The 23,681-nt window shown below is 36.4% G+C and overlaps 1 protein-coding gene across 9 annotated transcripts in view; it reads right to left on the bottom strand.

Moving 5' to 3' along the window:
- CFAP43 (cilia and flagella associated protein 43) overlaps window positions 1–23,681 on the bottom strand; it is a 90,202-nt gene that overhangs the window by 21,780 nt on the left and 44,741 nt on the right. For 8 of the 9 annotated variants that reach the window (XR_004323802.1, XR_004323803.1, XM_006182995.3 and 5 more), the window contains 10 exons: window positions 21,673–21,803; window positions 19,604–19,751; window positions 17,795–17,881; window positions 16,829–16,906; window positions 8,669–8,794; window positions 5,075–5,179; window positions 3,896–4,012; window positions 2,795–3,019; window positions 1,065–1,271; window positions 44–133 (listed from right to left, as the gene is read on the bottom strand). Coding sequence is in view for 7 of the 9 variants with exons in the window: in XM_006182995.3 (XP_006183057.1) it covers window positions 44–133; window positions 1,065–1,271; window positions 2,795–3,019; window positions 3,896–4,012; window positions 5,075–5,179; window positions 8,669–8,794; window positions 16,829–16,906; window positions 17,795–17,881; window positions 19,604–19,751; window positions 21,673–21,803 (1,314 nt within the window). In the remaining 2 variants the exon portion in view is untranslated. The remainder of the gene's footprint in view (window positions 1–43; window positions 134–1,064; window positions 1,272–2,794; window positions 3,020–3,895; window positions 4,013–5,074; window positions 5,180–8,668; window positions 8,795–16,828; window positions 16,907–17,794; window positions 17,882–19,603; window positions 19,752–21,672; window positions 21,804–23,681) is intronic. The other variant, XM_032490993.1, reaches the window with a different exon arrangement.

Raw genomic sequence — 23,681 nt, 5'->3', positions numbered from 1 at the left:
TAAAGGGAAAAGGGTCTTAGGTAGTTTGGGCAAAACTGCATACCTGTGACACAAGCCATTGCTCCATTTCATGGGTCACAAGCAATTCTGTTTTGGCTTTTTGCCATGCAGTAACATGTTTCAGAGTTCTAATCTGAAAGAGAAAACATAGTTTCCTGCTATTATTCTTACAAAACTCAAACCAAACTTTCCTTTCACACACTGGCAGGACGCTAGAAGGGACTAAGGGCATGGAGGGACTATCCGGATTTTGCAACCAATTTCCTATCTTGGAATGAAGATGAGTTCTAAAATGAGAGAGTTGGAAAAATAGATGGTTACTTTCAACACTTTCAACAGCAAGTGTTTGCTATTACTTCTTTTGCCCCAAAGGAATCAAGATGGCTTCATATGAGCAAGGTTATTTTCTTTGAGTATTCTCTAGCATTTCTTACTTTTTATAAATGAAATATGGTTATATTTGAATTGTTTAAGCATTTACTGTAACTGCCTCTGTGCCAAACGCCTTTTAAGAAGGCTGTCCAGTGAGCCCCATTCTCTGAGACTCACACTGCTCTAATGACCTAATTACTGGAGCTCAATCAGCCCTGCTCCCATGATGTGACCCAATCTCCCTGGGTACAGGTGCTGGACCCAAGCAGGCCAAGGAGCCCCTTCCCAGGAAAATCCAGAACTAGGGTCAAGAGAATATGGCTTGGACCAATTGCTCTCTTGAATGTAGGAGATATAACATAGAAACTGCTAGAGGCAGGTGAAATGCAGAGAGAAGAGAGTCAAGAGATGAAGAAAAAGCACTTCCAGACTCCCAACAAGCCCTACAAGGCTCCAGCATGTGGTTCCTGATTCTTTCTAGGCTTAGTGTCCACATAGTCCCCGGACTCCATGGGATTCATAAAAGAAATTATCATTATTTTCTCAGGTTATGTTAACAGTTCTACTACTTGTAGCCGAGAATGCTACCTCATACAGTTGCTTCTAGTAGAGGAAACAAGATGATGACTACATAAGAGCCTGGAAAAATGTCATGGGAAATTAGGGAAGGGATGATGTATGGATGATCATACCTCAGCATTTTCCACAACAAGGGTTCTCTCTGGCTTCTCACAGTCCTCAAATTCTGGTTGCCAGACTGATTCTTGCAAGTCCAGATCTAAAATAATTTCGTGAATTCTTACATTTCTTTCCTTTATACGGGCAATTTCAATCTCTTTTTGTTTATACGCAGCATCAAACTCATTATTGAAAGCAGTTTTTACCTTATAAATAATATCCTGAAATATCAATACATTATTATAAATGCATCACATATCTTATCTTTACTGGCATGGTCCCACAGTTTTACTTTCCCCCCAAACTCATTTTACAAATTGTAGGCAAATTAATCTTTCTAAAAATACTGTTTGTATTAAGTCCTTTCTTAGTTCGGATTAAGGCAACAGCATAACTGTTCTATCACAAATTACTTCCAGAAATGTAAGTTGTAACTCAGTGTGCAGGTGTGTTGATAAATGCTCAAGTGGGAAATGGATACTTGGAAGCTCTTTGGCCAATTCTCTTTACTTTTGTGTATGTTCTTTAAAAATGTCCATCATGAAATAGTTAAAAAGCAACATTCAGTATTTAAGTTAGGAAATGTCTTTTCTTTAGATCCTTGTTTGGGGGGATGAGGTGAGGAAAAGACGGCCTAGTGAGGTTGAAGAATCTTCCAAAGAATCACAACCATGTACAATATTCTTCCTCTTATGGACAGGTCATTTTCAAGTAGAAAGAGAACCCAGGCTGGCCAGCTGGATCAGCCAGTTACTAAGGTGGCTGTGGGTCCAACTGGATCGCCCCGAGCTCTGCTGAGGAGCAGAATGGTGAGTCAGCTAAAAGTAGCCTTTATATTACCATCAGCATTCAGTCTATATATCTAGCCTACTGAACATAAAACCATTAAAGCAGGGTAGAGAAATGATCTTAACAGCCGGCAGCAGAATTCCTCTTAGGCTGAAATTATCTTGTTGGAAAATGCCTTAATAAAGCAGCAGGAAGGTGAGACACTGAGGGCATGGGTCATCAGAAGCTGAGCAACAAAAGAGATAACAGTTCTCAATACAAATGTACAGGAATTTCAGGGATTGGAAGACATGAAGAAGAGAAAAAGATAGCAAGAGAGAGCAGTGTGATTTGGCAGGAGGCTAGAACTCAAATTGCAGACATGACTGAAGGATTTTCAGGGATAGGAATGGCCAAACATTAAATTTCAAACCATCAGCACTGGCGTAATCTCAGTTACTGAACTTTCAAAAACCTTCAGTAGGCATGTACAGATGTGTTCTGAAACTGACTTGTTTGGTTGAAAGCCTGAAGGACCCCATATTTTAACCCTGGGCCCCTGTACAGAAATCTTAGAGAGGAAATTACATTTCCCCAGGTTCAGGGGATAGATAAGCAATCATCGTTATCTGACAAGGAGGTCCTTAGTGACGTCTGGGTTATCTAGCAGGTGTCATTCAAGGATAACTTTTTATCTTTGAGTTTCCTGAAGATCTAAGTAGGAAAATGGTTTGTGGTGTTAGCCAGTGGAGGGTGCTTTTTAGAAAACCTGGTATCACAGAACTAACTCCAAATGGATGAAAGCAACTCTTGTCTACAAACTCTGTTTAAAGAACATGGATGCTAGCCATCTGGATATATCTCTGTGTACTTCAAAGACATCATTTGATTGGCATTAGATTTCAGTTTAAGCCTTTGCAAGACACTTCATGGAAAATTTTAGACATTTTCAAGGATAAAGAAAAAATTCACTCACTTTCAGTAATATAATTTGGTTGATTTTCTCCTCTCTGGAATGAAGCTCCAACTGGCTGGACAGCAAAGAAGTATGTACCCTAAAATCAGTACTCAGACTGCCAAGCAGGTAATTGGGCAAGTTGCTGTCTTTTACTGTCTTATCTTCCTCTTCTTCATCCTCCTCCTCATTATGCTTTTTAACCAAGGTAATTCCAGACTGAGCCTCTACAATTTCCTTCTGCAGCTAAATATAGAAAAAGATGAAAGTTATACAATAATAAGAATTCTCTAAAGGACAGTTTTGGGGCAACTTACTTATTTCAACAATTATTTTAAGATGTTAATTGTGTCGCCAACAGCTGAATTTAAAGTGATAGATAGTTCCTGAACCTGTTGAAGAGAAAGCTTCAGAAACTGATAAACTGTGACTAAATCAAAAGAGTAAAAATTGTTCTGGATAGTATGTAATATTCATCTTTTTCTGTCAGAATGACAGCTGCTTGTAAATATTTTGAGTATTTCTTGGTACTTAAGCATTAAAAAATATACCTTCTCTTCATATTGTACAAAGGCACTTATTCACATAGGACTGGTGGGTATAGGTAAGAAGAATCAAGCATGCTTTCATTTTATGTTTCAGAAAAAGAATGGATGCAGAGTTCTAGCCAAAATGAAACTACACCCGTTGGGCAGTGTTTTGGTTACGGTTTGACAGAGATTGCTGGGGGCAGAGAGGGGGAAGCTGGGATTGCTTTAGGAAAACCATAAATCGCATCAAGACAGATTCTACTTTATCCTTGGCCAGTTATCTCAAAATACAATTGCTAGTGATAATAACATGATAAAAAGGCGTATGTGTGGATGAAGAATGTCTGACCACGACAAGAACAAAGTCCTAAATCTAATTTTTTAAAGTATAGCATCGTATTTGACAGCTAGCCAGTGTGTTAGGATATAGGCTCCCATATTCATTAGAATATATTCTACACATAAACATGGACTAAAAACATAAATACAAATAATATCTAAACTTAAGCAGTATTTCAACTCAAACATGTATTAGGAAACCTGGAAACAAAACACATCACTTAGATAAACATATATAGATTCAAGATTGTACTCTAAGACACTCTGCTTCAATATTCTTTTGCTGCACAACTCTCTTCAATTCTTTCAACTCTTCATCTGTGCGTTCTTTCATTGGGAAGTTCTCGACCACATAGGGGATGTGAAAGCACTTGGAGAAAAAAAGAAAAGCAAGATGAAATAAATTCATTTTTAGTTAATTGTTTGGAGCCGGAGCATAGTGGAGGATGTTTTCCCTGATTAAAATTAATTTATAGGTTATCATCATGCATGAGTGAAATGGCAGATGGAAGTTTTCTTTAAATTAAAACAATGTATTCCATCAGTATTGGTGTAAAATTTGTATAAAAATACCGTGCTTTTGCAGAAGATTTATTTCTAGAGCAGCGCATCTCAACTAGATGTGATTTTTGCTTGCCCCTGTCCCTGTCCTCTCCAGCCACCCAGGGACATTTGACAATGTCTAGAAATATTTTTGATTGTCACTAACCAGCATGGTAGATACTACTGGGGCCTAGAGGCCAGGGATGTTGAAAAACATCCTCCAATCCATAGGACAGCCCCCACAACTAAGAATTATCCAGCCCCAAATGTGCTGCTCTTGAGAAACCCTGTTTTAGAGCAATACTTAATCACATAAATATAGGGTGACCAATACTTCATTATCTAAACAGGGGAGCATACTTGAAAGTGAAAAATGCTGTTAATAGTTATTCTAGGACCACAGGCATAAAATGTGACTTTTGGTCACCCTACACAAAGAGGGAAATTGTGTTGGGAGGAATCTCAATAAAAAGGCATGAAAAACAGCCTTTTAAAAAATGTGGAGGCAGGCACCGGGTTGAAATGTGAACAATATTATGTCTTGTTTTCAATCTTTGTGGAATGTGAGTGAGGTGGCCTTTTGGAATAAACAGATATTGAGACCCGGATATGGGTGGCATCATAGAGGAAAGAGGAAAAGAGGTGCTGAGACAAATCATAAGAGATGCTGGCTTAGAAGCACATGGGGACTGAGCAGGGAGGGAAGAATGAGACAAGAGAAAGTGACATATCGAGGTGGAATTCAGTACAGGAAGGCACAAAGCATGCTTCAAATGCTTTCCTATGTATAGATTTTCTTAAACTTTTTCTTTTTAAAATTTTCTGCCATGAGACTTTCCATGAAAATTCTAATTGGCTAAGGTGTCATACCTGGAGTTTTATCTGTTACCTTAAGAGCTCGGCCTTTCACAGCCATCGAATTCCAGCATTCTTCTTTGATAAGTTCAGCCAAATATCTCTTGGCTAGGTTTTGCATCTCAACATCCTTTCTTATCTTGAAGAGTGCAAATGAAAGAAAAAAAAAATGAAAATATGGCCTCTTAAAAAAAAAATCTCAATTGTAAATTCATTAACCAAATGCACTTGGAGGAGGACTTCTCTGTCTTTGAGAAGCTAAAGTTTAGTCTGAAGGTTTAGGGTTTCCTTCCTTGAGAACCATGGTGCCAATACAGACTCCATGAAGGGCAGGCAGGTTCTACACAGGAGCCAGGCAGGTGTGTAGGCAGTTGTGTGGCTGCAGTGGTTGGATAGCTAACACACACATCATCACAGACCTGGCTGGTTGGTGGAGGGCAGTGAGGCAAACCCACTGTGCCAAGTCTTCCTGTTTTATTAGAAAAGTTTGAAATTTTTAATTTTATGAAACTGCCAGATATCTAAATGTTGTCTTAAGTCTTGTCAGTGTATATTTGAGGTGCCAGTTTGTGACCTCTGTCTTGGGGTCTTTATTACACTTAATTCTTCTATTATTTATGTCCACCAGGAAATGAATGTTCCACTGTTGTTGGGGATCAGATGATGTACCTTCTCCCATTTAGAAGCATATGTGTTACCTCAATCAGTTTTATCTCCTTAAGTGATTCTATTGCTTAATATTTAATTGATTAAGTATTCCTTTTTTTTAACTTTTTTTATTGAGTTAGTCATTTTACAATGTTGTGTCAAATTCCAGTGTAGAGCACAATTTTTCAGTTATACATGAACATATATATATTCATTGTCACATTTTTTTTCACTGTGACCTACCATAAGATCTTGTATATACATCCCTGTGCTATACAGTATAATCTTGTTTATCTAGTCTACATTTTGAAATCCCAGTCTGTCCCTTAAGTATTCCTATTTTAATAAAGTTTGCACAAAGAGCTGGTTTGAAAGCGACACTCAACAATCTTCAGTCTTTAGGGTCCTCTTCAGAAGTATTTTTGCATTTCACTTTGTTGGCAGAATTATTAGCAAATCAGCTAAAAATAATATCTCCCATATTAGAAAATCTTTTATTCATTCATTCATTCATTCATTCATTCATTTATTCATTTATTTATGTTTCCTTTATCCATTGTCTGAACAAATACTTTGTTGATTTACATTTATTTTTTATTTTATCCATTGACTTAATGGCTAATACAATTTTTTTTAACTAAACAGCTATTTTGGCATATCAATTGTCAGAACCTGCTTGATTCCCAGCCTCCCCTAGACCTCCCCTTGCCATTCCTGAGGCTATTTGATCAATCCCTCCAGACAAATACCAGTACTGTGTCCAGGTGGTCATTACTGGGTTTGGTTTTGTCCCTATTGTTGAGATTCTGGACAGGCTGGCTAGTAACCTGGTCCATTTAGGACTGGGATCCCTAACTCTTCCCAGGGAACAGTATTCTGCTCCCAGCTGGGTTTGTGGTGCCATCTGCTAACACTGTTCTGTTCTGGACTGTCTGATTCCACTATCATGTCCAATCTAGCACTTGAGCATGGAGAGAAAAGCAATGACAGGGTAAGGATGGGGCAGGTACCTACCCCAAACTCATTTTGGAATAATCAAGATGAACGGGCTGGGAGAAGCTGATGCCAGAATAGGAGGGGCATTCCAGGCCTGAGTGAGGCCAGGGCCAAGGAGGATGAGCCAGAAGCCTGGTGGGCAGACAGGGAGAGCTTCTTGGCTCAGACTCAAGTTGTCAATTCTTAGCTAAGTGACTCTAGTGCCGAAAGTTTAGTTTCTTTAAGTGGGGAAAACAATAACCTACCTTTTTGGATTGTTGTAACAATCAAGTAACATTCAAAAAGCCCCTAGATTGGTGCCTACCTTTTATAATAAGAAAAAGGGATAATTTCTAATAATTTCCTATTGTATATTTAATAAAAAAAGCCAAATTCTTTACCACGATACGTAAAATCTTCAGTGCCCCCCTCTGCCTACCTCCCCCATCTCATTCCATGAGGCTCTCTCCTGTTCACTGTGCTACAGCCTTCCTGGCCTTTCTGTTCCTGGAATGCTTTGAGCCATTTCTGTCCTAGGGCCCTTGCTCTTGCTGCTCCCTTTGCCTGACACTCTTTCCTCAGATCTTTGCATAGCCAGCTCCCTCTCTTCTCTTAGTTCTCAACTGAAATGTCAGCTCTTTAGTTGTCTTCTTTGATCACAGAAGTAGAGCCCTCACATCTATCATAATATCCAGTTTGTTTCCATCATACCATATATAGAGATTTGTTTATGGTCTGTGTTCTCCGCTAGATTAGCCCCATGTGGGTGGGACCTGTCTGTCTTAGTCATTGTATTCCTAGCACCTAAAATAGTGCCTAGCACGTAACAGGTGTTCAGTAAGTGTTGCAGAATGAATGAATGGATGGATGAATGATCATCCAGGTAAGTTTTACCTTCTTGAGTTAGTCCCTTGATGTATTTTTGGTCTTGATTCTGTTATCCAATATACTTCCTCTCATTCGCAGCCTCATGTCATTTGCCAATTTGATAGATCTCCCTCATTTTTATATCTTCAGTCATTAATAAACATGTTTAACAGGACAGAGTCTTGGGGCACATGATTGGAAATCTCTTTACTAGAAACATCTGTCAAATAATCAGCCTCTTTTTGGTGTAGTTGTTTAATCAACTATAATCCACTTAAATGTCCTTGAATCCAGCTGTATTTCATCCTCTTGTTAAGAGGGAAAAATATTTCTATACTTGCATGCTCAAAAAATCAAATGTGCAGACTGAGAAAGAGGTTACTTAAGAACATCCTGTGTAAAACACAGTTAGAGCTTTTACCTAAAATAAAATCCATACGAGTAAGCAATGTGATGTGACTGCCACAAAAAGATGTAAAGGATAAATTAACAGAATTATGGTATCTAGAAAAATGGAGGTTTCAGTTTATGCTTTTCTCTAAACTGGAAAGATAATAATTGGAATTCTTTTGTGGGTGCCATAAAGAAATAAAATGAAATTAGAGGAAAACTACATGGTGACGATGAAGCTATTTTAAGTACAGTATACGACAGTCACAGGAGCTGGGACAGCTAGCTTAGATAAGAGAAGATACACAGGTAATGTGGTAATTGCTAATCTCTAACCATTTTCAGAGTGGCTATGGAGTAGATGGTGCTCAAAGAGTACAACAATCAGTGAGTACAGGCATAAAGATTCCAACTCTAATTAAGAAAGAGCTTACCGAACAAAAAACGCTCAAAGTTGGCACGAGGTGGCTGAGGAGATTTCTAAAAAATGTTCAAGTATACGGTAGAAGATGGTTGGCACGAATGTCATGGGGGAGAGACAAACACAGATGCCTGGCTGGTCTAGATACTCTTCTTTCCCCTATTCCCCCAAATTCAGAAATTCTCTGACTCATTCCATTTATATGCACTAAGTTTGCTTTATTCGCACCATGCTGGGAAAGTTTCGTTTTATTTGCATTATCCTGGGAAAATTCTGCTTCCTATTTTCTTTTTACTTTATTAAATGTTTACAGTGCTTGACTCATACCTTTGCCACTTCTTCCTCACTTTCATCATGGAGCCTTTCCAGTTCCTCAAGATCCAGGCCAAATTCTTGTTGCTCTAATTTTGCGATATTATCTACTGCTTTGTTTTCTTTCATCATGTCCAGAACCTGAATTTTCCAATAGGAAAGGATGGTGACAAGTATAAGAATTAAACTTTAAAGAGATGGTTTTCTGAGTCTCTTCAGATAGTAATCAATAAAAAAAGACATATTCTGTTTATCTAAATGTAACTATCAAGTAAAGAATTAGGTTATAGGCTTATTTAAGTTTTAAGGTTTAATCCATAAAAGCTCATGGATTATGTTTTAAAATGACATAAAATATGTAAAACAACAAAAATATGTAAACAACAAAAAGTAAATTCATCACTTCATTGAATGATATTAAAGAATTACTGATATTTAGATGTGCTAATGGTGTTACCATTATGTGTTTTCAGAGTTCTTATCCTTTAGAGATTTACATAATTAAAGATGAAATGATCTAACATCTGGGATTTATTTTAAAACAATCAAGGGAGAGGATAATGGATGAGGTATAGGGAAACAAAACTGGTTATTAGATTTATATGTTATTATTCCCTCTACTTTTATATATATTTGAACATTTCTATAACAAAAATATCTTTAAAAATTTATAGCTTCAAAAATTTCAGGGTTAAAGGATACACATTGCAATATATATGAAAAAGTATTAATAACTTCACAATATAAAGAGCCCTTACAAATTAAAAAAAATAAGGAAGACACTGTGATAGAAAAAAGATGAGGACTTCAGTTTCAGAATGGACTGAGAATGGGCTTTACAATCTTCCTTTCCTACCCCAATCCATAAAACTAAAAGAAAGAAATGTATAATAAATAGATAAATCCAATACTGCCATTAAGAAGGGGAAAAAAGGATCCTTCAGTAGCATGTAAACTGTAACATCTGAAAGATGAAAATCAGGTGGATCTGAATAATGGGTCATAGCCCCTGGTGTCCCCCAAACTGTACTCAGCAAAAAATTGGAATACCTGCTGAAATCACATCTCCTACACAACTTCCTCCCAAGCTGCTTAACAGGTGTAATGGAATTATTTTTGGGGGGAGGGGGTAGAATTAAACATTTTTATTTTAATGTTTTTGTTTCATTCCTTTTCAGGAGAAGTTATTCCACTTATACTGGGGGGGGGGGAGTCAAGTGCAATTTTACTCACTTACTTTTTTTTTTAAATTTTATTTTTTATTGAAGTGTAATTGATTCACAGTGTTAGTTTCCAGCATACAGCAAAGAGATTCAGTTATACATATACATACACATAGATTTTTTCCAGACTCTTTTCCATTATATGTTATTATAAGAAATTGAATATAGTTCCCTGTGCTATACAGTAGGTCCTTGCTGTTTATCTATTTTATATATACTAATGTGTATCTGTTAATCCCAAACTCCTAATTTATCCCTCCCCTGCCTTTTCCCCTTTGGTAACTATAGTTTGTTTTCTATGTTGGTGAGTCTGTTTTGGTTTGTAAATAGAATTTGTATCATTGTTGTTTTAGATTCCACATATAAATGATATCATATGATACTGTTCTTTCTCTGTCTGATTTACTTCACTTAATATGATAATCTCTAGGTCCATCCATGTTGCTGAAAATGGCATTATTTCATTCTTTTTTATGGCCAAGTAATATTCCATTATATATATCACATCTTCTTTATCCAGTCATCTGTCAATGGACATTTAGGTTTTTTCCATGTCTTGGCTATTGTAAATAGTGCTGCTTTAAACATTGGGGTGCATGTATCTTTTCGAATTATAGTTCTCTCCAGATACCTGCCCAGAAGTGGGATTGCTGAATCATATGGTAAGTCTATTTTTAGTTTTTTAAGGAAATTCTATACTGTTTTCCATAGTGGCTGCACCAATTTACATTCCCACCAACAATGTAGGAAGGTTCCTTTTCCTCCATACCCTCTCCAGCATTTATTATGTGTAGACTTTTTAATGATGGCCTCATTGTAGTTTTGATCTGCATTTCTCTAATAATTAGCGATACTGAACATGTTTTCATGTGTCTGTTGGCCATCTGGATGTCTTCTTTGGAGAAATGTCTATTTAGGTCTTCTGTCCTTTTTTTTGATATTAAGATGTATGAGCTGTTTGTATATGTGTAGTGGAATTATAATAGGGAATTTCAATTATAAAGATGAGATTACAATAATAAAAATAAAAATCAATCACTAAATATTTAGAGAACAAGACCATTGAAGAGAGGCAATAAATTCAACAAATAGAAAACTAGTTATCAAAAAAAAAAAGTTAAGATGAGCAGAATTTTACAGTAACTAGAGATGCCAAATATTATATCACAAAAATAATCAAGAGATCATGGAACTTAAAAGTTTAATCTTTGAAACAAAAAATTCAATAGATGGTCTAAATAGCAAAATGGACACAGCTGAAGATAATTAATGATCTGTAAGAGTCAATTAAGTATTCTACCTAGGTATAACAAAGGATAAGGAGATGAAAAATGTAAAAGAAAAATTAATACACATGTATGATATATCTAGAAGTACCTATTTCTAATATGACTTTTAGAAAGAGCTAATAAAGAGAACAGGGGCCACGATCTTTGAAGAAACAATAAGGGAGAATTTTTTTAAAACACAATAAAGCATGAATATTCAAGATTCAAAGAGTATAACAAGTGTTGAGCCAGCTCAGGTCTAGACACAGAAATGTAGTGAAACTTAAAAACCAAATCCTAAAACATTTCCAAAGAGGAAGACAGTACCACAAAAATAGAAGAATCAGAGTAATAGAAGAATTCACATCAGCAACACTGAGTGCAAGAATACAATGGATCAATAGCTTTGGATCAAAGTTTTAAATGGAAGAAAAACCTTGAATCTCTAATTCTATAGTCAAACCATCATTCAAGTATGAGGTCAAAGAGAATTAAGTCATTTGTAAAAATTCAGGGGCTCAGAAATTTCACTAATACCTACCCCTCTGAAAGGAGTATTAAGGATGTACTGAAGCCAAAGGAATGGCAGGAATGGCAGGTAGGAAGACTAAGTCTAAATAAGATTTACACAAAGGGTTTCTTAAAATAGCAATTTAGAACTATAATCCTAAATGAGTATCAATAAGAGAAGGTGGGGGAAGCAGAAGGAGAAATGAAAAAGTAAAAAGTAAGAACAACATAAGCACTCTGGGGCTCTTGTCTTATTTGGAGGGTAGATAAGGTATGAGTCACACTAAACCAGAGTTTCTCTAACTTTAATGTGTCTATTAATCACCTGGGGATCTTGTCAAAAATGCAGATTCTGATTCATTACATCTGGGATGGGGTCAAGATCCAGATGATTGTTAATGCTTCTCTGTGCTGTACCACTGAGTAGGAAGGCACCAGGTGATGTTAAAAAAAAAAAAGGTCAAGCATGTGGGCTAGAATTTTTAAAAAGAAATAAAATTATGACTCCCAAAATGGTGAACAAGTGATAAATAATAATAATAACAAAAAGTGCAAAAGAAATCCAAATAGATGGGAAGGGGGAAAAGAAAAAACTCGAAAATAGGTTAAATAGAAAACCTAAAACAAAATGATTGAAATTAAGCTTAAACATATCAATAATTATAATAAATGTAGCTAAACTCATCTATTAAAACTCTTAGATAGGATTTACAGAAAACAATCTAGCTGTATCCTGACTAGAGGACAGAAGAAAGTTGGAAATTAAGCAACGGAAGAAGACATATAAACAAGTGCTAACAAAAAGAAATATAGCAAAAAAATCATTATAAACCTCCCTCAAATGACATTGTGCTGTAACGGAAGAAGACATATAAACAATTGCTAACAAAAAGAAATATAGCAAAAAAATCATTATAAACCTCCCTCAAATGACATTGTGCTGTACACCAGACACTGACACATTGTAACTGACTGTACTTCAATTAAAAAAAAAACCCAAAATGTAGAGTTAAGAACATTTAAAGAGACAAAGATAAATATTTCATAAAGATAAAAGGAATAACCTATTGAGGTGATCTGTCATGTACATTTTTGTACCTAACATGATAGGAATACAAGAATAAACTGGCAAACCACCAATCATAGTCTAGAAAACAGTTTAAAGAGCAAAAACATAAACTTTACTAAGAGACTGCTTTGTAGGAATTTAAAAACATTTTACCCGCCCCCCAAAAAACCAAAAAAACCCAGAGAATAAAATATTCTTTCCAAACACATGGAACATTTATAAAAAGTGACCAGATATAAGGCCACAAAGATAATCTCAATAAGCTTTATTTACTGAGCATAGTGAAATAAAGTTCATAGTTAGCAACAGAAAGGTAAACAAAACAATCTATAAATAATAGACAAAACAATCTGGAAATTAAAAACAGAAAAATACATTCACTCTTGTAGAAAACCTTTTGGTAGATATGTTCAAAATGGAATTAGAAATACTTACAACTAAGCAATAATGAGAAAATTGCATATCAAAATCAGTGCAACATAATCAAAGTGGTACTCAAAGGAATATTCATGGCCACATGCATAATAGAAAAAAATAGGAAATAAATCACATTTTCAACTAAAAAGAGTAACAAAATGAGGAAAAATAAACCTGAACAAAGCAAGGAAGAATGAACAGAATTCTAAGTTGATCAAATCCTAAATTTATCCAATGCATAGGTATAAAACTATGTATAATGTTCTTTTATAATAACAGAGTCAAATCAAATCATACCTGATTCTTTGAAAATATTAATAAAATAGAAATTCTGTTGGAAAATGTGATCAAAAAAAAGATAAAAGGCATAAACATACAACATTAGGAATAAAGATAGAACTATAACTGAAAAATCAGAAGAGACTTAAAAATTAGAATATTATATAATTTTATATAATACATTTAGTTGGACAATTTTCTGAGAAAATATAATTTATTAAATCTATACCTGAAAAGAAATAGAAGACCTGATTAGACTAATAACCATAGAAGAACTTGAAACAATAGGAAAGAATCAACTCCTGCAACAGACATCAGCCCGAGGCAGTTTTATTTGTGTGTGTGTGTGTGTGGCAGGGAGGTAGGTGGGGGGGTTGTTTATCAAATCTTAAAGAAAAGGAGAATTCCCATTCTACACGAACTGTTCCAGAGTATAATGGTAGTATAATTCTGATACCATAATTAGACAAAGTATGAGAAAATTAGACCAGCATTACTTGTGACTAGATACACAAAAATCCTAAATAAAATATTAGCAAATTGAATCTGCTGTACCCCTTAAAATAACCAATGTCTCTCTAAGTAATACAAAGAATACAAGTCATTTGATAAATATCACAATAAAATTTACAACAAAATTTCATGGGAAACAAGGGCTAGAAAGATATTTCTTTAACTTTTTAAAGGATATCTAATGAAAACTATAGCAAGCATCACACTTAAACGTTAGAAGCACTTCTATTAAAGTTAGTAGATAAGCATGTCCACTGTCATGGCCACTATTATGTTAGAAGCTCTTGCCATAAGATAAGGAAAAGAAATAAAGTACATATAAAGATTGATAAGTAAGAAGTGTGACTTTCAAGAGATATGTAGTCTATTTAGACAATCCAAGAGAATCAACTGACAAAGCAATAGAACTAAAAAGAGAATTCAGCAAGGTGATCAGATATAAAATCAGTAACATTCATATCCAGTAGTAACCAACTAGAAAATGTAATAGAAAAATATTCCATTCACAAAAGCAAAACAAACTATAAAATATCTAAAATAAACCCAAGAAGAAATTTATACAAAGTCACTTTTGGACTATAAAACTTCACTAAACAACTTATTAAAAATCTGAATAAAGATATATATTTATTTATATATAATATATAACATATAAGATTTACATTATAAATATATATAAAATTTCAAAGATGGCAAATAAATTCTTCACCAAATCAAACTGTAAATATTCTCAATCAAAATCAAATCAATTTTTTACAGAGCTTGCCAAGCTGATTTTAAAATTCTAATGAAAAAGTAAGCATAAAAAGGCCAACGCTATTTTGAAAATGAAGAGCAAAGGAAGAATTACTTTCAAGATATGAAAACATTTTATAAAGCTATAGCAATCAAAGTAGTTTAGAATTGGCTAAGGAAAAGATCAACACTCAATTTCAGAATATAGAATGTCTAGAAATAATTCATATTCATGAGAATCCGAGGACTGACAGAGGAGGCACTGTAAATCAGTGGAGAAAGGATGGTATAGTCAATAAAAAGCATTGGTAAATGGGCTATTCATCAGGAAAAATAAAGTTAAATCTATACCTCACACCATTCATGAAAATAAATTACTGGTGAAATAAAGGAGTATTAGAAAATAATACATTAGATTTGGAAAGCCTTTAAAATACAGATAAGCAAAAGCTAAATAAAATGATCAATACACTTGGATAATAGTTTTAAATTTTCTCATTTAAAAAGGCACATTATAAAAGAGACAAAACAAAATATTTGTAGTATATTGGGCTGAACCATATAAAACAACAGTTTCATGTGGTTCAACCTAATAATAAAGGCCACCTCTAGATTTGCCCCATGTGTGCTTCCATGTTCTTTTCCTCTGCCAGCTCAGTGGGATGAGATCAAGCAAGGCAACCTCAGAAGCCATGTGCAAGAGACAGTAGTTTCCGTCAGCCCGGGAACCTGAATATATGCATGGAACAGAGCACCTGCTGACCCGGACACCCACGCACAACTGCTGTATAGTAAAGAAACAAAACTCTCATTCCTATGCCATTATGTTTTTGGAGTTTATTTGTTATCACAGCTTAGCTAACCCTAATTATTATAAGTAAATATAGGTTAAAAACAAAAATAAAGAACTTCTGTAATCAACAAGAAAAAGACCAGCAACCCAATAGAAAAATGGGCAAAGGATGTGAACAGGGCATTTACAGAAGAGGAAATTCAGTCTTTAGAATTATGAAAAGATGTTCAACCGATTTAGTAATCAGAAAAATAAAAAGTAAGGGAAGGAAATAATTTAATAACATTTCTCAGACCTGAGAGAGAGAAGGATTTCTTGTTAAAAGTACTCCAACCCCTAGCACATCAAAGAGAAAAGAAAGCCCAAACAAACTAGCATCCTGGTATATAACATATGACTCGCTCAAATTGGGTAAGTGGGGAGAGGAACCTTTAAAAAAGATTTGGCATGGTAGGCAAAATCAGCATGGCATGATAAAGCATCTTGGGCTAGCAGCCATGGGAAGCTATCACCACTCCCGGGTCTGAAAGGCAAGTGTGGGGAGTGGTTACTGGAACCTGGGGAGATCAGTAGCTGTAGGAGAGGGCTGGCAGTCACTGCCAACTCACACAACCACAGAGAGGAAGCTGGAGGAATAAGAATCCTGGCCTTATCTTCTCCTGCCCCCGATTTCTGCTGATGCCACTTATTGTCTAAACCCAAATGGAAGCCAGAGGCAAGAGAGCCCACAAATGCCATCTATTTTGTAAAAATAGAAATGTAATCATAATATATACCATGTGGCTCAGCTTTGAAAAATATCTATATAATAGTATGGATTTATGCATATACAGTATTGGTGGAGGGTATCAAAGAACGTAAATACCTATCTTCCATACCTGGAAGCCCATAGTTAGTGTCAAAATAGAAATATCAAGAAATAACAGTATTAAGAAGACCATTACAAAGGTGGAGGTAGATATCCAAACAAAAAAGCTGAAAGAACTGAAAACATTTACCTCAGGATTGTAGGAATCATAGTTAAGAAAAGCAGGGCAAGTGCTGCTTTAAAAACATTATTTTTAATTATGCAACTCTGTCTTATTTAATTTGTAAAAATGTAGATGTATAACTTTGACAAAAATATGTATTAAACAAGACAGTACTGGGGAAGACAGGGAAGAAAACCACTGTTTCTATATCGTGTGATATGATAAAATTATATCCTGTTAAAGTGTCCCAGAAAACTGAGCTTACAGGTAAAGAAAACAAACAAACAAACAAACAAAAATGGGGTATACTTCCTTATGCTGTTGAACAATAAAAAGTTCAAAAAGAAATTTTAGACTGAGGACCAAATGTATTAGTATATGAAATCACAACACTTACTGTTTTAACAAGTGCTTTGATTCCTCTTTTTATCTCTGTCCTTTTGTTGGAAAACAATTTAACCTCCTTTTTGATGGCCTGGAATAGAACAAGTATATCATTTAAACAACAATGATAGAGAGAGATAGATGATAGAGAGATACATACATATATATATAGCACTTTTCTAGAAACAGAAATAAAGGAAAAATTTAAAGACTAATAATATAAAGTATACATGAAATAATACCACTGCAGTAGTTTGCTTATGTCTAAGCTGCTAGCATGTAAGTGACCACTGAAGCAGCTTGAAACTGATGTCAATTATAAGGCCAGCAGAAAGAAAATAATCAAGCAAAAAATTAAATAAAGAATAATTGACAAAGAAAAACCAGTCTGCTATTTTATTGGGAACTTGAGTGAGACTAGGTAAGAAGGCTAAATCCAGACACAAGCTGCCACCTACGTCACCTTCTGACATACCTGAAACCACTATGTCTCTTCTGTTCCTGGCCCACCTGTTTTACTTACGCCAACCTTGCAGCATCCCCCAAATGTACTTCAACATGAGGTATCACAGTTCATTGTTTCCTTGGCTTATCTGGACACTTTTCTTGGGTTTCATATTAGCCTAAGTATAGCACTTAAAGCTCATATAAATTAATCTAAAAGACTGAGCTGTGTTTAGCGTGTTTGCTTGCTTTCAGGAAAGTTACACTTACACAATGTAATGCTCTGCTTAGTATTTCGTTCCACTTTCTAACTTTCCAATGGGTTTTCATAGGAAACTAATCTATTTGGCACACCTACAGAGCATTATTTCAAACCTCTCTCATGTTTTATAAATACCTCTTGAGGGGTACATTATAGCTCAGTGGTAGAGTGCATGCCCAGCATGCAAGAGGTCCTGGCTTCAATCCCCAGTACCTCCATTAAAAAATGAAGTAAATAAACCTAATTACCTCCCCCCAGAGGAAAAAAAATTACCTCTTGGCTTTTTTGTTCTATCCAGGGAATTTCTTCCATATTATCAACGTGGACTAATTCCTCTTGCGATGAGCTTGACTTCATATTCTCATTTAAAGAAGACAGACAGACATTGCTTAAATTAAAAATTCATCGAATTCTCCTACCATTTAATTGCTTTGAATCCCTTTTGCATGTGTTGCATTTTTAAAAATAATATCAAGCATTTTGCCTGCTCAAGATGTAATGTCTTATTAATTTAATTCCTTCCAGTCTGTCCTTATTATTAGCCACATTTTTCCCTGAGAAAGCAGCAATGATCAGACAGGCCACATGTTCACCAAATCAATCTCTGCCTTCTTCCTGTTACTGTAGACCAAATACTTTGTCTTAGTCCCCTTCTGTTTCTTACCATCCATTCTTCCATGAATACCTTACCCAGTTTTATGGTTTTAAATTCCATGCATATTCCCTTGACTCTCAAATCAACATCTCAAGTCCTGGCCTCTCTCTAGAACATCTATCCAACCACCTACTTGGTTTCTTGCTTGGATGTTCAATGGGATTCTCATGCTCAACCCCGGTAACTGATTTCAGATTCCCTCCTTTTTTCCCACAGTGGCTCCCCTCCCCACAGTCTTCCCCATCTCTGTAAATGGTACCTTCTTCTACGTAGTTCTTCAAGTGAAAAATCTAAGAGTCATCCTCCAGTCCTTTCTTTCCCTTTCTGTCTATGTCCAATCCATCAACGAGTCCTACCAGCTGTATCTCTGCAACCTGCTGGAACCTGCCACTTCTCTTCTCCACTACGTTCATCCACCTCCATCACTGTTACCTGAGCCTCCTAACTCCTCTCTCTGCCTCCATTCTTGTCCCCTACAGGAACCATTCTCCACATAGCAGAAGTAATTATTTTGAAAAAGTAAATAAGATCTTGTAAATCCTCTGCTCAGAACACTTTAATAGGTTCTCATTACATGTAAAATTAAATCCAAACTCTACCTGGTTTACAAAGCCCTTCATTACCTGGTCTTTTCCGACCTCAAGGACCTCATCTCCTATCATTCTCTCCCTTGCTGACTTCAACTGCACAGGCCTTTTTTTAGTTCTTCACCAAGCTCTTTCTCTCTCTGCCCTAGTACTGGCCCTTCCCCTGCAAATTAGCAAGCTCTTTTAAATCAGATCACAACTTAAATGTCTTCTCATTGGAGAGGCTTGTTCATCCAAACACTGTCGCATCAACTCATTTTTATTTGGTAAACAGATCTGGTTACTATCTAACTTTTTCTTATTTATTTGATTATTTATCTCTGTCTCTCTGCTTACCCCGAACCCCCAATTAGAATGTAAGCTCCATGAAAACAGAAACTTTTTCTATCTTATTCATGCCTGTATCCCCCAAAGCCTAGCACTTTGTAGGCAATCGATAAATATCTGTTAAATGATTGAGTGAATAAATGTTCTCTAGCTAAACATATCCTAAATAATGTATGTGATGGAAAAGTATAAAGAGACTAGTTTGAACAAGCACCAGAACTGTAGTAAGGTTTTTTTTTCTAAGCAAGCCCAGACCTTGTACTATGGTTTAAATAGGATCTGAGATGTAATATTTGTGATTGCTTTGAGAAAGGCTGAATATTTTCTCTTAGATGCAGTGCATGCTCTTTTTGAAAATCATGACATAACTGGATAAAGAGAAATGTTACCAAAATATCTGCTAAAAGAAAACCACAAACTGAAAACCAATATCTGATTTGGAAAGAAAGAGGAAGGAAGGAAGGGAAGAAAGGAGGAAGGGATGAAGGAGAAAGAAAACTATTGAAACTCAACTGCATATTCAGCTTCTGACCCTGAATCCAAGGAATCTCTTCGTGTTATACTTAAATAATTGTTCTCTTCATCCATGGTGTTCCTCAAAGAAATTAAAAGTTGCTGGCTATGCTCAAGAATTTCGTTAGTTAAGTTTCCTCCAACCCGCCTATATTAATAAAAGAAGAAAACACATAGGCTACAAAATCACAATTTAAAAAAGACATATTTAGCAGTATCATTTCCAGATACCTAACCATTTCTACACAGAGAAATATGTGGACATTTCTCTGCAGTGCCCTGTACTTGTTAGGACTCTGCTTCTTGGGGCACAGCCCTTTCATGGGCTCTAGGACATGACAAGAATCCTGACCTCTCTGGGGTGATGTCTCCTCATGCTCTCCTCATCCTTACCTGACATGTCCTCGGGTGATGACCCACCTTGGCCATTGCACAGAAGAGCCACAGCTCTGGCTGAACCCTCAGAGTGTACTAGGTGCTGTGCTGCTACACATACATTGTCACGTGACCACATTCAGTCCTCACAGTCCTCACTCCCCCATTGATGGAAGTATCATTACTTGCACTCAATACACAGGGCATGTCAAACCCAAGGCACATCAACATGGCCTGGGGGGTTTGTTAAAACAGATTCCTGGGCCCCACCCACAGAGATTCTGATTTGGAAAGTCTGACTGAGGCCCAAGAATATGCATTTCTAACAAACTCATAGGTGCTACAGACTCGACCTTGAATAACACGGTTAAGGATGATTTAGAGAGGTTGTCAGGAGCCTAAGTCTTGGACCAAGGTTTCAAACTCAACTTTGTTTTCAGTCAGAGGGCCACAAGATTAGCTGCCAATGGATGGAAATATGCTTACTTCCATAAATAGGGTTCCAGCATATGTTTGCTATTGCCTGAGATGCACTTACTATAAAGGATGCATTAGGACTTATATAGTGAGATACAAGTTAATATTTTATTCAGGATTCCACGTATAAAGTGGGCATGATGATACAATCTTCAAACGAGTCTTTGAAATAGGTGGCTAACAAAATTTCTATGATATAGAATCTCCATAATATGTAGCATTTTCACAACATCACTGAGAAGAGCCATCCTTTATTATTGTTTTACTCAAAGAAGGCACCATGAAACAGTATTTTTGTGAAAATGAATTGCATATTGACTAGCGACATCACTGACAGATCAAACAAGGCAATATTTCAAGTCCAGGGCTCCCTACACCCTGGCCATCATCTGTATGTTTGGCTAATATTTGTTCATTTAGAATTTTAATTTTAGTCTAAGCAAAGTCTAAATAATTTAATATTGTCTAATATTGTCTAATTAGGAAAGTAAATCTGTATGAGTGTATACATATATACACACCTACGTCAGATTTTTTAGGGATAAATAGGAGTTTTTAAAGTTATCTACTGTTCATAATTGTCCTCATTCCTTGTGCTCCTCCAACAGATGTTATGAAAGAGAGTACTGATCACTTCATAGGTCTTAACTGTGTCTTTTTATTTTTTGTATTTTGATGCTTTGACATCTGGGGTCTTGCTAATAACCCTGGAGGAACTGCCCCCCCAAGGACTAGCAATTTCTAGAGATTGTAAACAACTTGCCTGGAGCTCTCCTTTCAAATGCAAATCACCAACCCAGAGACCACACCCCCAACCAGCTCCTCTACTGGGCTTTCATACTGGGGCCACTGTTTCCCTGTCCTAATCATCCCTGGGTCAAGTACCAGAGAAGCAGAGGCAGCCCCTGTGGTCCAGAACCCACTGGAATTACCCAAACTAGCCAATCCTAAACCTGCCTGCTCCTTCCCATGGAAAACATAATAAAGACTCTTGCCTATGTTTTCCCTGCTCCCTCTGCCTCCTTACCCTCCCTGGTGCTTCCCCATGTGGCCCCACATAGCATAGCATATCTCTTCCTCTTGGGATCATCAGTATAATAATCTTTTCAATGGTAGTTGTCTCCTGTTATGTTAGACTTGCTGTACCTAAATAATATCAAAATCTTTATTTTAAAACACCGTATCATGTGAGGTCACTTACTGTATACTGCACATACCTCCATCTTAGGTTAACAAGGGTGCCGTCATCTCTCCCATTCACTAGAATGTTTTGTCCATCCATGGAAATTCTCACCAGCTGAATCCCATGCCCCTGGGGAGAATGACTCCGACACCGAGCAAATGTTTCCTTAATAGTTTTAGAAACAAAGTGCAGAAATTACAAATGCAGTTCTACTACACAGTTTTTCTAAGGGGGCTATGTGCACTTTTGCTTGTGGATAAATGTTTTTCTATTTTTTAACAGCATTTTAGTTGGCATGGAAGTAGCCTCTTAGTAATATGTAGCACTGAAAATTCCTAGTACAAAATACGTTCACCAGTACTGATTTGTTCTCCCATTTGTATAACATGGATGAAGGGATTATTATCACCAATTTATAATATTAAAATCAGACACAGAGAAGTGAATGGACTTGCTGAAGGCTATGAGAAGTTAGGGGAGGGGTCTTGAACAAGCAGTGCAGGCAAATTCAGGTGACTTCCAGGATTAGGCAAGTTCCTTTTATGTGCGAAGAGGCTGAGTGTGCTGAGAGAAAGTGATTGGGCACTGTGAAGAATGAAGGCGGATGCCAATTAAACCAGTTTCATTAGAATCCGGACACAACACTAACTGGTACACAGGACAAAAGTTTAAATTCTTTGACTAAAAACTGGGATTTCTGTGTCACACTAGTTATCAACTGTGATGCTTTAAAAAAATTTACATTTTTGAATAGGCAATACATTCAAATATTTCAGTATTAAAAAACTATAAAAGAGTTTGCAGTGACATCTTCCTGCCCCCATTCCCCAACACCTCCCAAAGGCAATCAGTATAATTAATACCTTCAGTATCCTTTCAGAGTTTTTTTTAATGTATATAAACAAATTTTTATACAATTTTTAACATAAATTATAACATAATACTTGCATTACACACCTTGACTTTCCCCCTTAACAACATATCTTGGGATTCCATATTGTTGCATAAAGATTTCCTCATTCTGTATTATAGCATAATATTCCCTATTTTATTTATGTTCTGTACCATTATTTATCCAGTCCTCTGTTGATGGACATTGGGTTGCTTTTACAAGCAATACTGCCATGAATAACCTCTTCTGTGAGGTACTTTGCATAGAATCACCCAGAAAAACTCTGACGCATTGCCATGTCATGCTACTATTAATTGTAATGGACATTACAAATCATTTGAATAAGAGACAATGTAGCAGAGTTTGCACCTTGTTTACTTAAAAATAACTTCTGAGGGATTTAAGATTTTTCAGGTATAATAATAATAATATCACTTTTGCCCAACTGTATTCCAAGTACACTTTCTTGCACAGTGAGCAAGGAGAGCTGGATGTGCACAACAAGGGCCCAGTTTATCCATGCCCTGTGGAAGAGTGTCATGTGGGTGATTGTGATGCTTCAGGTGTGTGGGGTAGAAACTTGGGAAAAAATAAATGACCACATTAAATTACACTGATAACCAGAACAACTTGGTCTCAAAACGTAGAAAAGGATCTTCCATTTTTTGGAGAGAAGAAACTATGTTCATTTTCTCAGAGATCTGAGAGCAGTGGAAATCAGAGACGGTAGTGGTACTGTTAAGACTGAGGTCTGCAAGTGATGGGGGAGGCCACATCCATCTCCATTATGCTCTTCCAGCATCACGTGAAGAGGGGGTGGGAAGCAGCAGCAATCAGCCAAGAGGTCCCCCAGGCTGAGGAGCTAGCAGCAATTATTCCTAGGTTTGCATAGCAATTCACTATTTTCAAAGAAGTTTTGAATATACTTTCTCACTGGCTCTTAACAGAATCCCACAGAGTGACAGCAAGCAAGTCTTCCCTAACATAACAAGGGAGCAACTGAAGCTCGGTGAAGCTCAGTGAATTTCCAAGACACACAGCTAAGGGGTGACTGAGCTGGGTTGGAGCTCCCCTACTGCATCCCTGCACAGTGCTCCTTCTTTGCAGATTTCAAGTCTATGGATTGGTGTTTCCTCCCTTAGAGACTCAAA

Source organism: Camelus ferus, chromosome 11 (assembly GCF_009834535.1).
Source record: "Camelus ferus isolate YT-003-E chromosome 11, BCGSAC_Cfer_1.0, whole genome shotgun sequence".
NCBI classification, from domain to species: Eukaryota; Metazoa; Chordata; class Mammalia; order Artiodactyla; family Camelidae; genus Camelus; species Camelus ferus.
The sequence above is the reverse complement of the archived record's forward strand: the minus strand, read 5'-3'. Positions and strand labels throughout refer to the sequence as shown.